The sequence below is a fragment of the Oryx dammah genome, unplaced genomic scaffold (assembly GCF_014754425.2).
Source record: "Oryx dammah isolate SB20612 unplaced genomic scaffold, SCBI_Odam_1.1 HiC_scaffold_1, whole genome shotgun sequence".
Taxonomy (NCBI): Eukaryota; Metazoa; Chordata; class Mammalia; order Artiodactyla; family Bovidae; genus Oryx; species Oryx dammah.
This window is the reverse complement of record NW_024070185.1, coordinates 37,567,300-37,584,438: the sequence shown is the minus strand read 5'-3', so window position 1 is coordinate 37,584,438 and position 17,139 is coordinate 37,567,300. Positions and strand designations below refer to the sequence as shown.

Here is a 17,139-nt window from a genome sequence, read left to right as displayed (position 1 = left end):
GGTTATGGTGCCCAGGGAGCAGAGCCATCAGGAAATATGATGTGCTTTCTGCCCAGGTTAGAATTGGGATTTAGCAGTTACTCAGGCTGAACCACAATAACTGTATCGTAGTTGAAGCCACTCTCCACTGTGCTCCCAACGCAGAAGTCACACGAGCCACACAAACCTGTTGAACACTTGATGTGTGAGGAATGGGCTAGTCCTCTTGAAGGCAGTCCCTAGAATACCTCTCCGCTCCTCACCCATGCTTTCAGCAACCAGCTCCTGCATGGAGAGATCACAGACACTGAAGGATGGAAATCATGCCTGGAACCACATGTGAAGCAGGCTTCCACTAAGCATGTGTTGTGATAGAGCACTGGAAATTCCTTACCACCCAACCTTCCACCCCTCATCCGGGACATGTGGCATGGTGCAAAGACAGAGGTCAGGGTCATGCAGTGTGGCGATTCTTCAAAATACCATCCTTAAGTTCCACTGAACTTAGCGACAGTAAATAAAAGCTGTGCGATTTTTACTGCCAAAACAAAAGTTGACATCTCCTGCATGTTCCATGAACAATGGAGCAAGTTACAGTAAATTATTTTAAAGGGCTATCTAAAACTTTACCATGATAAAGCTCAAGTAAGGATTCTTATCTGACACTGCTCTTTTGTCTTCAAGAACAGTCTAATAAAATACTAATGTCAAGACCATTCAGTAGGGAAAGGAACAGTCTCTTCAACAAAGGATGCTGAGAAAACTGGATATACACATGCAAAAGAATGAAACTGAACCCTTATCTTGCACCATACACAAAAACTAATTCAAAATGGATTAAGGCCCTAAATCTACAAGCTAAAACTATGATATCTGGGACTTTCCTGGTGGCCCAGTGGCTAAGACTCCACGTTCCCAATGTAGGGGGCCCAGGTTTGATTTCTGGTCTGGGAACTGAATCCCACATACTGCAGCTAAAGATTCCACATGCTGCAACTAAGAACCAGTGTGCCAAAATAAATAAATTAAATATTAAGAAATAAAGAAAATAAAATTATAAAACTCTTAGAAGAAAGTATACAGGCAAATCTGCATGACCTTGGATTTGACAATGATGTCTTTATGACACCAAAAGCATGAGCAACACAGAAAAAATAGATAAAAGTGAACTTTTGTGCATTAAATGACACCATCAAGACAACAAACAGAACAGGGGAAATATTTGCAAACCATATGTCTGATAAAATATCTAAAACATATAATTAAATACATGGCTTGCTCCTCATTCTTCTCCAGGCTGATAGAATGGCTCTCTGGAGCCCTCAGTGGGTGTTCCTGAAATTCCTCAAATGCATAGAACAAATACTGTGATTAAATTTAAATTAAGTGCAGAATTCTAGAGGGAGGATACTTATTCAGTTTTGTTTATTAATTAGTTTAAAAGAGAACAGTGTAATACTTCTTTGATAACTTTCATTTGTTTTCTGATTTAAAGTCAGGTCTCAAAGAAAACTTAGACAACCAGGACAGCACTGATAAACACCCTGAAACCTATTTCTGCTTCCTTTCATTGGTTCATTTAGCAAATGTTTATTGAGTGGCTCTTATGCTATAAGCCTTGCAGAGTGTTGTGATTAACACCTTGCTACAGGTGTAGGTAGCTACTGATGCCTCTCCTCCATCTCACAGAATCTCATCCTCACACGTCCTGCTATTTCATCATTTTAGAAACCAACTCAGTCACACCACACTGCTTCTAGTTCTCATGTTATCTCTCTCCTCCTCGCCTTTGTGGCTGCTTTTCCCAGCATCCGGAACACCTGTAGCTCCATCCTCCTTCTCCACAATTGTGTCTGGATAGCTCCTACTCATCTTTCAGGTCTCCACTTAAGAGAAATTCTTCCGAGTCTTGGTGAGAAGCCCCTCCTCTGTGCTCATCACAGACAGTGCCCATCATAATACCTCACCTAGACTGCATTCTTGTGCTTGTTCAGATCCTTACTAGACTAGAAGCTCCATAAGGGCAGGAAATATGTCTGATTTAGCACTATCCAGAGGACATAACGACTTCCCAGGGGCTCAGACAGGAAAGCGTTTGCCTACAATGTGGGAGACCTGGGTTCGATCCCTGGGTCGGGAAGATCCCCTGGAGAAGGAAATGGCAACCCACTCCAGTACTCTTGCCTGGAAAATCCCATGGACAGAGGAGCCTGGTAGGCTACAGTCCATGGGGTCGCAAAGAGTCAGACACGACTTCACTTTCACTATGGGGATGTAACACATATTAACGACCTGGCACATATTAGGTCAGTTTTCCCAGAATCAACATAACCAAGATGTAAGTGTTATGAAACTTTCTATTAGGAATAGATTCAATTAAGTACAATTAACAGTCCTTCCAACTAACCTGGCTAATTAGTCCTGGCTGGGGCCCAGAGCAGTGACCTCTAACTATCAGCAGTCACAGGAACAAGAGAAAATCAGTAGTTTAATTTTAACAGCGGGCCACCAAGGTCACTCCTGGGCCCCTTCTCCCTCACAACTCAGGCCCACAAGAGGCAAGGCCATCTCTGACACCTCCCCAAATAATCCTTATGAGGAGTATGTATTTTAATTTACTTACTGCAGACGACTCACAGCCGAAGATCCACAACAAGTCATCCAGATCTTTTTCATTGACTGTTTCATCAAGAGAAATACCAAGCTATCGAAATGAAAATGAAAGGGAAAACATTAGCTCTGAATACCAAGATCAGGGCTGACATAAAAAGGAATGAATTTGAGGAAGTTGTAGTGAGGTGGATGAACTTTAGGAGACTGTCTTACATAATGAAGTAAGTCAGAAAGAGAAAAATAAGTATTTTATATTAACGCATATATATGGAATTTAGAAAAATGGTTGTGATAAACCTCTTTTCAGGGTAGGAATACAGATGCAGACTAGAGAATGGGCTTGTGGACACAGAGCGGGAAGGAGAGGGCGGGATGAGTTGAGAGAGGAGCTCTGACATATATACACTACAATGTTTAAAATAGATAACTAGTGGGAAGATGCCGTATAGCACAGGGAGCTCAGCTCCATGCTCTGTAATGGTCTAGAGGGGAGGGATGGTGGGGTGAGGTGGGAGGGAGGCCCACGAGGGAGGGGATATATATACTTATGGCTGATTCATGTTGCTATACAGCAGAAGCCAACACAACATTGTAAATCAATTATCCTCCAGTTAAAAATAAGCTTTTAAAAAAGAATTGAACACACACACACAAAAATCAGGGTTGAAACTCTAATAAGAGAAGTCTAAGGGGAGAAAGTGCTGGACAAAACTCTCCGTTGTTCTAAAACAACAGAATATCATTATGTCCAGGTTGACTCTTGGGCAAAGCAGGCTAGTCCAGTCCCAAACTCCACAAGATTCAGAGTTTTACAGCCACATCTGAACTCTGACAGTCTGAGGGCTGCAGGGCACCACTTTTGGTACTAGATAAGCTCACCATTTTCTTCCCTTAACTTGCCTCATCTTATTGCTTATCATATTGTGAATAAAGAAATGAGTGAGTGAGTGAGTGAAGTTGCTCAGTCGTGTCCAACTCTTTGTGACCCCATGAACTGTAGCACACCAGGCTCCTCCATCCATGGGATTTTCCAGGCAAGAATACTGGAGTGGGTTGCCATTTCCTTTTTCAGAATAAAGGAGTAGTATGAGCAAAATATGTGCCTAAAAGTTCCATGTATGAAAACACAACACCTTAAGGAAAGTTGACCATTTAAATCACCATTTAAAAAGTCACAGCATTCCCAACTGGAAATGAAAATTGTTTACAAAGAGACAGATTGCACCCAAAGGTCCAATACTGAGATCTTTTTTAAATAAAAAGATATTTTAATGAGAAAAGTCATGAAAATTTATAGAATTTGTAAAATGAAACTGAAAGTCTGACTTACTGTGCCATCCTCAAAGAGCCGAATATTTATTTGTCGCTGAGCGGCCCTGCCCAAGACCTCCTTCACTGAGCAGCCACACTGAATCTTCAGAGTGTCAAAGAACAAGTCATGCTGGAGTTGGTGCCCTGCTCGCTTGAGACCTAGACAAAACAGGAGAGCCACCAGTCTCTACAGAGCAACCTGACCCTCTGCCCCGTACACTTCAGAGGAGCGAGGAGGTAAATCCTACTACAGTCTGTTCCTGGTCCTACCCAGAGTTTTGATTGCTGCTTTCAAATTTTAAAAAATTTAATATTTATTATTATGCTGTAGAGAGTTGTGAAATACATATAAAAATGGAGGAAAAAATCACCATAATTACCATCCACTAATAACTAATGGTTACTTTTTGGTACAGATTCCTCTGTACCAGATTCCTCCCAGATTCCTCTGTACAGATTCCTCCCAGAAGGGTGTTTATATATGTGTGTCTACTTGTAATATATCTTATATATATACTTCTTTATCTTGAAAAAGAATATTTAACATATCATGAACTTTTCAATAGATCAAAACCCCCATCATTATTTTTAATGGCTATATAATATTCAAACTTAAATTATGTACCATAATTTTAACTAATTACTTACTACTGGACATTTAGGCTATTTCCAAGATGTAATATTGCAAATAATGTTTTTGTGGACACCCTTTACATCCTTATCTGATTATTTCCTTTAGAAACATTACTAGAATTTCTGGATCAAATTGTAGGCACTTTTTGATACAAATTGTTTAAGTGCCCTCATAAAACATCATACCAATATCAGTATTCTTTTTTAATCTTTGCCAATGTGATGGGAGAAACACTATTTTATTCTTTCAACTTACATTTATTTGGTTAATAGTGAGGTTGAAATTATGTATGTTCATTTGTATGCTTTCTTTTAAAATTACATTTAATGTCCTTTGCTCAGTTTTTTCCCAGGGTGTTCATCCTTCCTGTATATAGGGTCGGGGGGACTGAGCAAAAGCTCAGTATACTAAATATATTAACACTCAGTCAATCATAGATGCTGAAAATATTCTTCCCCGGTTTTTATCTGACTTTTAATTTTGCATGTGACATTGGACATGCAGTGAATTTTAAATTTTACTTATTCACAATTATCAGTCTTGTTACAACCAAAATTTTTAAAATAGACGACTGACTCACCTTCAGACAAAATCAAAGTGGCATTATGTACCCTCCTAGCAATATGTTCCAGCCCATGAGACCCATGGTAGATTGCAAACATCACAGCCATATTCGCCAAGAGAGCCTAAACAAAGAGCATTTAAAGAATGATGTTTAGCAATGTGATAGAAGATAGATACTGAAACTGAAAACAGGGAGTAAGCAAAATGATCAGCCTTCCTGCCTTCTCTATGCAGTTGGGAACCATTTATAACCTGCCTGGCCATCTGAGGGAAAAAAAAAAAACAGCATCTAAGGCACCTTAGAGTCACTACACTAAACCTTTGAATGTGACCGTTAATAAGAGGTTCCATTCATGCAACATAATTTTGTCACTCGTAAAGGGGCAATCACTGTCTTCAGATATGTGATATTTAACACTGGAAAACAGTGGAACAAAGACCTCAGGGGAAAAAAAGTGAGATCTAAGAATTATAGGCTCAATAAAATGGTTCTTCAAAGATAAAAGCAACAAAAATTTTCAAACACACAAGAACTCAGGGAGAATAATTCTCTTGAAGTCTCAAATAAAGCACTAAAAACTGAATTGCAGCCAACCAAGAGGTGAATGGTAAATTAACAGCAAAGGACCACCAAAGATAAAAATGCAGGCCACAGAGGATAAAACCAAAATAAGAAGGCAGGAGATACATTAGAAAGGGAAAATCAGAACCTACGGCTTATTCCCTGCTAACAGTAAGGTCACCTTCTCAGGTAAGATATCTCTTTTGACTGTTGATTGAGGTTTCACAGAAGTACTTACAGGGATGTATCCTAGTGTCATACAAAATGGGAAAGAACAGTACTGAATCTCTCAGAGATTCGGGGAAGGAGTCCAGCATAGGGAGCAAGGAAGGGACCACTGTGATTGCACCTTGGATCATGGAGAAGGATAAAACGAGGGTGGCTTGGGTCAGATACCAAAATGAGTGCCAACCTGGGGGAAAATAATGGAGGCCCACCTCCTGTTTCTCCTCCTTCTGGCTCTATCTCTTACCTGTTTACCTTCTAACCATGCAATATCATCCATAGTATCTGGTTCAAACAGGTGAGGTCAGAGACTCCTCACCTGCTTTAGTCCATTCGATTCTCCCACATCTCCTAACGTCTCATCGGTCCAGCATCACAGTCTTTCTGAAGTTTCCAGTCCCACTAATGTTACCTTTGTCCTAAGATACTAGGTCAGCAGTTCAAGATCCACCTTTACGGCCAATCATCCCAAGGTGGGAAGGGGCCCTTCACGAAGTAGAAACACTACTCAGCTGAGAAACACAGCGCTTTGAAGTTGGATGATGTTCAGTATCAGATCTGTTGTGTTAGGTACACTTTTCCTCTGTGAGGCTGCTAGAAGGAATATCTCTGTGGCAACTGCTGAACAAGAAAGAGTTCTTGAAAAATGCCAGAAAGTGAAATCAGAGTCAGTAAAGAAAACGAGGAAAAGAAGACATCAGAGAACACAGCAGTAGGCTTTCTTGGACCAAATCCCAGAGAGAGTACAGATACTCTTGTGGACTCCATGTAACAATTAGAAATAAATACAGAGGAACCACAATACCTTACTGCTATGGAGAATGCATTTCTGAAGTAAAACATCCATAGAAGAGAGTATCATGGCTTGTGGCTACACTGCCTGGAAATAAAAACTCAGGTGAGAGTTCACAGAATACTCTGGAAATCTCCCATCACAGAAGGCTTGTGGAGATTGATTCATGTTCCTTTTTAAACTAGAGATCATGAACTAGAAGAAAAAAAGTAGGAACATAACTTCTGTTCACTGTAGACAGCTCAAATTAACCTGGAAAATTAATTCAAGCCTTGAAGCAAAAAACCCTTAGTGTACTTAGTGATCAGAGAGACACCTTCTGGAAAAGTATGAGCAGAAAGCAGCAGAGGAAGAAAAGATATGTTAGCAGAGAATTCAGCAAAAAATGAAGGGTAAACTATAGAAAGTAAGTGAGTGAAAGTGAAGGCGCTCAGTTGTGTCCAACTCTTTGCGACCCCGTGCAGGCTCACCAGGCTCCTCCATCCATGGGGTTCTCCAGGCAAGAGTACTGGAGTGGGTTGCCATTTCCTTCTCCAGGGGATCTTCCCAACCCAGGAATCGAACCCACGTCTCCCGCATTGCAGGTAGACGCTTTAACCTCTGAGCCACCAGGGAAGCTGGTGAAAAGTAAAGGCATCATATAAAGATCAATTTGCTGTCAACAGAGGACAAGCTTGTGACAACTGGCTCCTACCTGTGACACTAAAGGAGCTCTTCCCTGAAAAGCAGCCACTTCCCTGAGACAAAAAATATAATGCAAGAAAACCGACAGAGGATACTGTTTCAATGACCAGTGACTATAGAACAAGCCATTACTGTTGGTGTTGATTTAGTCATTGAGTTGTGTCTGACTCTTTGAAACCCAATGGACTATAGCCCGCCAGGATCCTCTGTCCATGGGATTCCCTAGGCAAGAATACTGGAATGGATAGCCATTTCCTTCTCCAGGAAATCTTCCTGACCCAGGGATTGAATCCACATTTCCTGAATTGGAAGGCAGATTCTTTACTGCTGAGCCACCAGGGAAGACACAGAACAAGCTGTAAGAAGACCTTATTGTCGACAGCATCCCTGCAGAGGCTTTCTAAAGTCTGGTGGTGGTACTTGAGCCAATGCCCTGAGGGGGAAGAACACTGTTCTGCCTGCTGAGTTATCTACAAGATCTTTTTCTCTGGCCCTGAATAGAAGAGATGAACCTAAAATGGATCATATGCTCAGGTGTGGTCCTCCGCCTGATCCTAGGAATTGGCTGAGTGTCGATGAATACTGCTCCCTCTAACCTGAGCTCTTGGGCAATGTTCAAGTAACTCCTCCTCTTTCATACCATCCGTTTCAGGAATACCTCTCATGAGTTCTCAGTAAGAATAGCCCATGACCACCACTGACTGGCCAATCTAAACCATCCCCTCAGTACAGTCACCTCAAGTATCTTTACTCGCCTTCTTCACACTAACCTGGAGTGCCTCCATCTCAGCCCTAAGAGAATCACCACGCACAACAGATCTGCCCTGCAGCCAAGAATGCCAGACACCCTAATGGGTGAAGTATGTACATACATGGAACCCCAGTAAAATACAAGACTGGCATTCTGACAAGACCACAAGGCTTCTCTACCAATAAGATCTTATCATTTCTGGTGTGCCAGCTGCTCGGTAGATGATGAATGAATGAAACAACAACTCAGTAAAATGAATAAGTAGATCATTTCTGTAGACTGTAAGGCATTCAGTGAGCAGGTCAGGTCTGTGATCCACCTGAGCTGTACAGATGTTGCTGGTAGCCTTGTCTCTCCGGATGTGTTGCTCCCTGGTTTGAAGAGCCAGACGATACACTTCTTTTCCACTGACATCTCTGGACCAAGAATAAAACGTTCAGTCAGCACAGATCATCACAGTACTGAGAGTTGCCATAAACAGAACTGCTTCTTTCTTTCCCACCTTGAAGTGAATTCAGCAATGTTACTTAGGTGCTAGTCCATAACGAGCAATTTCCAAACTATCTTCTTCCAAATGGGACTACTAATTTTCAGTTTGCACCCTGAGGATTTGAGGCACTGAGATATATACAATAAGTTGGAAACCTTAAAAGAAAATTTCCCAGTAATCTCCCAGCCTAAAATAATGATGATAATTGAGGATTAAACTCCACTCTGAGCTTATTTAGGAGACTCAGAGAACAGGGAAATACTAGACAAGGGAAACAGAATTTTTATACCAGAAATCTGAGCAACTATGTGGTTATAAATAAAGTTAATAACCTTACCACTTGTCTCTAATAAAATCCCTTCTTTCTTAATGCAATTAAAAATCTAGACAAACACAGAGATTCAGCAGTCTTATCTTCTATTTCATCAACTCTTTGGTCCACTTTCCAAAAAGGTCAGAATTTCAACACAAAAATCAGAAGATAGTAATTGATATATGAAATTCTTTTAAAATCAGAAAAACCTCTGCCTCATCTCATCTGGTGAAGAGACACCATTGAAAGAAGCTAATGTAAAAATACCTAAAGAAAATATCATTTTTACATTAAAAAGCAAAGTGCCTTTTGCTATCATGTGACAAAATGAAAGTATTTCAGAACTTCTCATCACCATCACATCAGCACTAATCAAGACTATTCCCTTACTTACATTAATAGTCCAATTTTTATGAAAGGTCAAAAATAATATGCTAAATCTCCACAGTAATAATCATGGCACTCAGCTAAGTTCTTAACCTGATGATCTTTAGCTGTGAGAAGCACCCAATAAAGAATATTTGGAGGGACTTCCCTGGTGGTCCAGTGGTTAAGAATTTGCCTTGCAATGCAGAGGACTTGGGCTCAATCCCTGGATGGGGAATCCCACGTGCCATGGAGCAACTAAACCCATGCACCACAACTGTTGACCCCACGCGCTGCAACAAGATCCCACATGACACAACTGAAGACCCAGTGCCGCAACCAAGACTTGATGCAACCAAATATACAAATAGATACAGTTGAAATACTTTAAAAGGAAGTACATTTGGAAATTACTCAAATAGCCAAGGGGCAGGCCTCTAGGAAACAATGTGGGTCACACTCAGTGTGTGCATAACAGTCTCTTACTGCACTTGTCTTTACACAGCCACATGGCAAGCTAATCCTTTCAAGAAAGAGACCAGTTAGATATAGAACACACCTAAAATATTCAGTCTTTCAAGGCTTTCATCAACCTAAATAAATTCATGTCTATAACTTCAGTACAAATGTGTTATACATTGCATGCATGCTTTTCCAAATATGTACAAATTCATGGCATTTGAGAAAAGGTACATGGCATTTGAGGGCTAAATATAGGAGAATGGTGTCTGTGTGTGTTGGGATGGGTTAGGGAGTAGATAGGGCACTGATACCCCAAACATTAGTATCCTAAATATACTCTTTCTTCTGACTCTATGCTCTATATTTCCTCAATTGATCCAAACGACCCAATTCTAAGAGATATCAACAACCTTTGTGAGCAAGAGAAGGAGCAGAGAAAACCACAATCACAGTAAAAGGGAAGAAGCATGAGCTGCTTTACCTTGTTACCCCCACCATTCTTCCAGGCATCATCCTCACCAAGTTTTCTCTGACAGCAAAAAAGGCTGCATGTGGTCCACCATAGCCCAGTGGCACCCCAAATCTCTGTGAGCTGCCCAGGGCGATGTCTACCCCAAATTCTCCAGGAGGCCTCAGGATGCACAGAGCTAAAAGGTCAGTAGCACAGCAGGCCAAGCTCTAGAAAGGAAATAAGAGAAAATGGAAAAGGTTGTGGCCTTCCCTGAGAATAGTGGGAGGGTATCAAATTATCTCCATTATGGGCAGACTGGAAGAGTTGGTTTGTACCCTGTGAAATGTGTTTACTCATTCATTCATTTAAAATATTTACTGAATGTCTACTATGTCCCAAGAGCCAGTGAAGAAAGCAAACTTGAAGAAAAGAGGTAGGAAGGAGGCAGCTTTACCATACTAGGTGATAAAGGTGTGGAAATTAAAACACACCAAAAAGAATAACAATAATCATTCAACGTTGAGACATTCCTCCACGGACCCCCACAAGGAAAGGTTCTCCTACCCCGGCCTCATGGGCTCTCTCCACGAGCTCTGTGAAGTCCTCCACCTTCCCCTCAGTGTCTGGGTACTGGAACAGCACTCCACTGACATCTTTACTGCTGAAGTCCATTTCATGGGGTAACTTCAGCTCAATGAGGACTCCAGAATACCTGGAAAGACAAAGAACAACCATATTTTTGGTTTACAGGGAAAATCAAATTACCTACAGTTTCTTCTCCGTGACAGAGATTCCTATTTGGTGTCTTCCTCAGTGCCTCACTGCCTACCCCATCCCAGCATGCTCACATACACCCCCATTCCACACCTGGCCCTTCAGTACTAACAGTGCTTCTCACTGGCTCATATGCATCCAACAGCTCAGCTTGTTTCTCTCTTCTATCCTTCTGCTCCTCTCCCCCTTTCCTATCAGAACATGCTCCTGGGACAAGAGCAGAACATGCCTTCTTATGGCTATAGAACCAATACCAGTAATGGAAGAGCCGTTACTACCTTGACCTTAGATGGCTCTTAGTGAAAGTGAAAGTCTCTCAGTCGTGTCCGACTCCTCACGACCGCATGGACTGTAAAGTCCATGGAATTCTCCAGGCCAGAATACTGGAGTGGGTAGCCTTTCCCTTCTCCAGGGGAACTTTCCAACCCAGAGGTTGAACCCAGGTCTCCCACATGGCAGATAGATTCTTTACCAGCTGAGCCAAATGGGCCTTAAGTGAATGGAAATCTCAGTAAGACGAGAAAATCTTCCTTAGTTCTTGTAACTATCTAATTTCTATCATGTTAGAAAACCACTTCTGAAGGAATGGTGGTATGGGTTCAGGGGAAAAGCTTTCACAAGGAGAAAGCAAATAAACACACCCACATGTGGCAGCTGTGCTGTGTTTGTTTTATTTGATTACAGCAATTTAAAAAAATGTGCTTTCATCTACATTGTACTAACCTAGGTATTATGCAGATTCCTAGGAGCCACATTTGTAGGAATTTCAGACAGGAGCCATGTTCGTAGGAGTATATACAAAATTAGGACAGTGTGTGAGAGTTCCACTTTTAGTCTGTGCTTACTTCAAAACACTGTTGAAATTATTTTGATATTCTTAATCTTCTTTTTACAAAAAGAAGACAAAACAATGTGGTAACTTAATAAAAGGCAAAGGCAATCAAATCCACTGTGTATTTTCCCCTGAATTCTGACACGGTTTACTTACCAGTAAGATCACGGGAAGAAAGTGGGAGGGAAAATAAAATTCAACAACCCCAATTTAAACCAGTTTCACCTCCAATCACTTTGGAAATAAGAGGAAGAAACAACAGAGATGAGCATAATATTATCCCCGAGTTCAAAATACAAATAAAATTAATTACTTGGCTCGAGTTTGGACGACAGCAATCGTTTGTGGGTGGCAACAGGGGTCAACAAAAAACTTCCTTCTCTTGTTCTGCCTGTTGAAAAGAAAAACTGCATTCAAACATGAACATTAAAGAGATCAGAGTATCTTCTAAGAATGCAAAAAAAGAGATGGTACTAAATGAAAGTCTGAGCATAGAATAAAAAATAATCAGTCACTAATAACTAACGGTGATGTTTCCTGATCAGAATTGCACTGAAATCCAATTCAAATTCCAACCCTATTTAGCAAAATCAATCTTGAACTGGTTTAAATTTTTAAAAATATACTATGAGGAAAAAGAAACAAAAGGGTAGTAATTAGGTACAAGTAGAAACAAGAAACTAAGTCTTCTAAATAAAAACACTTGTGAACTTTATTGCCAAAGGAGCATTTGTTGTTGTTTAGTTGCTCTGTTGTGTTGGATATTTTGTGACCACATGGCCTGACAGGCTCCTCTGTCCATGGAATTTCCCAGGCAAGAATCTGGAGTGGGTTGTAATTTCCTTCTCCAGGGTATCTTCCCAACCCAGGAGTCAAAGTGTAAATGTAAGATGATGCACTGGCAGGCAGATTCTTTACCACTGAGACACCAGGGAGGTTCCCAAGGAGTACTTACAGATTATCTAACCAAGTGTCCTCACTCAAAGGAAAAGGACGGGATTCAGGAAACTTCTGAATCAGTGAACGTGTGGAAATCTGGGAAGAATGGGTGACTCTGAGGCAGCATGGAAGCTCTGAGCCCCTTCAACATACCCAGGCCTATGCAGATCTCCTGTCTGGCTGTTCCTGAGTTATATCATTTGCTAATACACTGCTTCTAGTAAGTAAAATGTTTCTCTTGAGTTCAGTGAGCCACTCTAGTAAATTTAATGGAAACTTAGGAGGGGATCATGAAAACCCCATGGGTTGAATACAACCTGGACTTGAGATTGGCATCCTGAGTCAGAAGGGGCTGTTGGAACCTTCATCTATAGCCAGCTGGTCAGAGCACAAAGAACAACCTGGGCTTGTGACTTGCATCTGAATTTGGGCAGGAGTGGGGTGCAGTCTTATAAATCTGATCCATGAACCTGTGGAATCTGATGCTATCTCCAGGTAGGTGGTGTGAGAATTGAATTCTCAGACACCAGTGGGTATTTGTTTGCTGGTGTGAGAAGAAACCCCCTCCCTGACTGGAATTGGTACCAGAACCAATTTAACCACTCCTCAAGCCTCTGGAAGCCAAGAAGGAAACTTACATGGGCATTCAGAGTGTAAACAAAGAACGTTGCCCCCCCAGTTCTACTAGGATCAAGCTATCAGCCACTGCAGTCACCCAGTGGACTAGGGCCAGCACCCCAAAGCCTCAGACAGACACACCATCAATGTGGGCACATTTCCCTACTAGATGACAAGCCACATGAGAATCTACCCAGAAGGAAGTTAAACTCAAACGTATTCACAAGACAAAGAATGAAAGAAGGCGAGGAGCTGGAGAATAGCTGTTAACTAAGTGTTAACCAAAGTTAACCATGACTGTACTTCTGGAAATGTGTCCTCAGAAAATAATCAGAATTTCTGACAAAAATTTATCCTAAAGATGCATAAAGATAATAACAGTAAAAAATGGGAACAAACAGTGTGTAACAGTAGAGGTGAGATTACATAAAACTCCCACAATAAAAGCCATAGTTTAGAAAACTCACTAAAGAAATGGGAAATGTTCCCCCAAATATTGTGAAGTAGAAAAAGAAAACAAGCTATAAAACATTAAATACAACCTGAGAAGAAAATTCATCATAAAAGAGAGTGATACTTATTTACATGTTACATTACAGATTGCTAGGCATTCTTCCTGTTAACCATAATAACAGAAACCCAGTATGTAGAGGGCAACAATGTGCCCATCTGAAAAAACTGCATTTCCCCAGGTGACTTTAGGTAGGGGTGGTCAATGAAACATAAGTAAGTTGCGAAGTAGGGGCTTCCAAAATACTACTGGCTTATTTTGCTAGAAGTGCCTTGTACTTCTTCCTGAATACAGACATGATGGCTGGAGCTCCAGCAAGTCATCTTGTGGTCAGGAGGACTGTAGACAGGGGCCATTGCCTCCCATTGCAGTAGACAAAGAATGCTGCCTGCCATTCCAGTTCTGCAAGGATGAAGCCACAGGCACTGCAGCTGCCCACTGATGGTGCACCCTGATAGTTCAGGATGGAGAAAAACAGGAAGTACTATACGCTTTGGAGACACCTAAGATAGTTAAGAAGCACTCCTAAGGAATAATTTTAATGAGCCCAGATTCTTGCATCTTCCCATACACTGAAAAGCATTAACATCATTAACCTGAGACGTCTGTTCTTTGTGATTTGCAGTAATCCTTTGATGTTCAACTACATGGGATTTTCTTCCCCCAGCAAAACGTTCCTACATATTCTGGTTCCTCCCTGACCTCTTGGCAGCAGTTCCTCAGAGCTGTATGAAAGACTGTCTCTGGGACTATTGTCCGGTAAGACCCCTGGATAAAACTTAACTTGCAACTTTCAGCTTGTATCCTTTTTTTGCATCTACGGGATGAAAGCCTCACACTGAGGATGAGGCAGAGAGAGGCGGGGATCAGTCCGTGACGCTGCCTCAGAGCTGCTGGAACATCCCTGAACAACACTATGTATGTGATGAGCAAAACGTCTTTCTTAAGAACGTAATGTTAAACAATGAACAGCAGTGGCTTTCTAAAGGGGATACTAATGTAATATATCTCATACACATGTGTGTGTGTGTGTGAGAGAGAGAGAGAGAGATAGGGGCAGGGGAAGCCCCACCCACACAGCGGTGGTAAGACTGGCCGATGTCCCCTACTCTGGGCCTCTCACCTGTGGCAGAGCTGCATTGCCTCTGCAGCCGCGGTGGCCTCATCCAGCAGGGATGCATTAGCCATGTCCAAGCCTGTGATGTCACACACCATGGTCTGGTAGTTGAGTAAACTCTCCAGTCTCCCCTGAGACACCTCTGGCTGGTACGGAGTATACTGGGTGATCCTATAAGGGACACAAAAGGCTATGTCCAAACTGTGAATCCACTATTCAGAAAAAGCTCACAAAATGCTTTCATTTTAGAATTAGGTATCTGAAAACTAAGTTTTCCCCTCTTGAGAATGATATAATACATAGATAAGCTTACTTGTCTTCTGTAAGGAAGCTTGGAATTAAATCATGGCGATAATACTTATCCTTTGGTTAGGGATAATCAGTACATACTTTTCTATCCCTCTAAGTTGCATCATCTTCCATTTACATTTCAAGGATCTTATCATAAGCATGTGTTTTATTGTAAACTGGCTCTTAAAATCCACTTGAGCCTATCTGTGGTATTAGAAACAGAATTTTAGAAAAAAGCTCACCTCAATCATAGTTCAAGAATCTAATATCTAATACTCAAGACTTTTGGCTTTGGGGGAGAGCAGTTTTGTTCATACTAACCAGAAGTCCTATGTGTGCCTAAAAAATTAATAGAGGTCAATTTAAGAATTGTCACTCTCCAGTTATTACAAGTCTATGGGAGTTAACTCCATAGCTATCAAAATTCAAGAATGCAAATAGTTAGAAGGCTGTACAGACATGAATTTTAATCTTATATCCTCCAGCTATTAGCTAAAAATATGTCTTCATCCCTTCATCCCTGAGTGCCTGCATCCCTTTTTATCATTCCTTCATTTATTTACTCATCCCACAAATATTTGCTACATGCCCACTAAGTGCCAAAAACTATGATAAGCTCAGGTGACACATCAAAAGTATGATGGGTAACAGTTTCTGATCTCAAGGAAAATATTACAGTGGGGAGAGATAAAATACATGAAATCACTTTAGAGTGATAAATATTTTAAATAAAATGAGAGATGAGAGGATGGCTGAAGACCTGGGACAGAGGGGTCTTTTCATCAAGAGTCCATTCGCTGCACTACCAACGTGTGTCAGACTGGAGTCCATGTTCCCACCTGTGATTAGCATTGTTTCCTGTCTCTTTTGTTTTCATTCCTCCAAGCCTGAAGAGTGTTTTCCTTTCTTTCCTGATGGTAATCACACTCAGTGTATTCCCATCTTTTTTTTTTGGTAAGGCTTTGAAATCAATGTCTTCTTACCTCTGAGGAAGGAGAGAGTGGGGGAGCTTACCTTACCAAGCAGTACAACATTAAGACGGTGAAATAATTTCCCTGAAATGTTCATTGGTATAGTAGTGTGTGTGTGCTGTTCACACTGTTTGTACAGCAGAGTACATTTTTGCTTCAATTAATTCCTTGAACAGCCTAGCTTAGCAACTGTAAATCAGTTTGCCAGATTCTAAGTGGCTGGTGAACCGGAATAAATGAGACACACAATACGTAACATAGACAAAGTAGAAAGGGAATCTGAGCAGAAATGGGGTCATGCAAAAGGCATCAACAAGGGGCAATTGTGATCTCAGATCAGATAAGATCTTCATACATGTGTCTGCAACAGAAAGACATATGCTTAAATTGCCTGCTAACATGAAATTTTCATTTTACTCACTATTATTATTTGACATGTAGACCGACACAGAATTAGACACACATACACACACACACAAAACCAAGCATATATATGTATCAGCCAGCCCACCCAAAGAATTCATCATAGCACTGAATATAATATTGAAAAATGAGCAACAAACTGTCTACTAAAAGGAGAATGATTAAATAAATTAGAGAACATGCATACAATACTATGGGTTGTGAAAATGATATAAGAGATTTCCTGACATAGAAGATGCTCATGATACATTAATTTAAAAAGTAAAATATAAAATACCACAATCCTGGTTTTGTAAATTTATAGAAATGTGTGAACCAAAAATGTAAACAGTAGTTTTCTCTGGGTGGAAAGATTAATCTTTACTTTCTTTTTATTTGTTATATTCTAAATATTAAAGACACTGGCTACTATTTATTAACTATCTTCTGTGTGTCAGGAACATGTTCACAATCTTTTTTTGATGA

The 17,139-nt window shown here is 40.8% G+C and overlaps 1 protein-coding gene across 1 annotated transcript in view; it reads right to left on the bottom strand.

The window, feature by feature from the left end:
* The window catches only part of LOC120863468 (glycine dehydrogenase (decarboxylating), mitochondrial), an 80,837-nt gene that overhangs the window by 40,678 nt on the left and 23,020 nt on the right, over window positions 1–17,139 (bottom strand). Inside the window, exons 4-12 of the mRNA XM_040239749.1 lie at window positions 14,996–15,160; window positions 12,118–12,195; window positions 10,763–10,910; window positions 10,229–10,425; window positions 8,436–8,532; window positions 5,118–5,223; window positions 3,923–4,062; window positions 2,603–2,683; window positions 167–264 (exon numbers count right to left, since the gene is read on the bottom strand). Coding sequence (XP_040095683.1) covers window positions 167–264; window positions 2,603–2,683; window positions 3,923–4,062; window positions 5,118–5,223; window positions 8,436–8,532; window positions 10,229–10,425; window positions 10,763–10,910; window positions 12,118–12,195; window positions 14,996–15,160 — 1,110 coding nt within the window. The remainder of the gene's footprint in view (window positions 1–166; window positions 265–2,602; window positions 2,684–3,922; window positions 4,063–5,117; window positions 5,224–8,435; window positions 8,533–10,228; window positions 10,426–10,762; window positions 10,911–12,117; window positions 12,196–14,995; window positions 15,161–17,139) is intronic.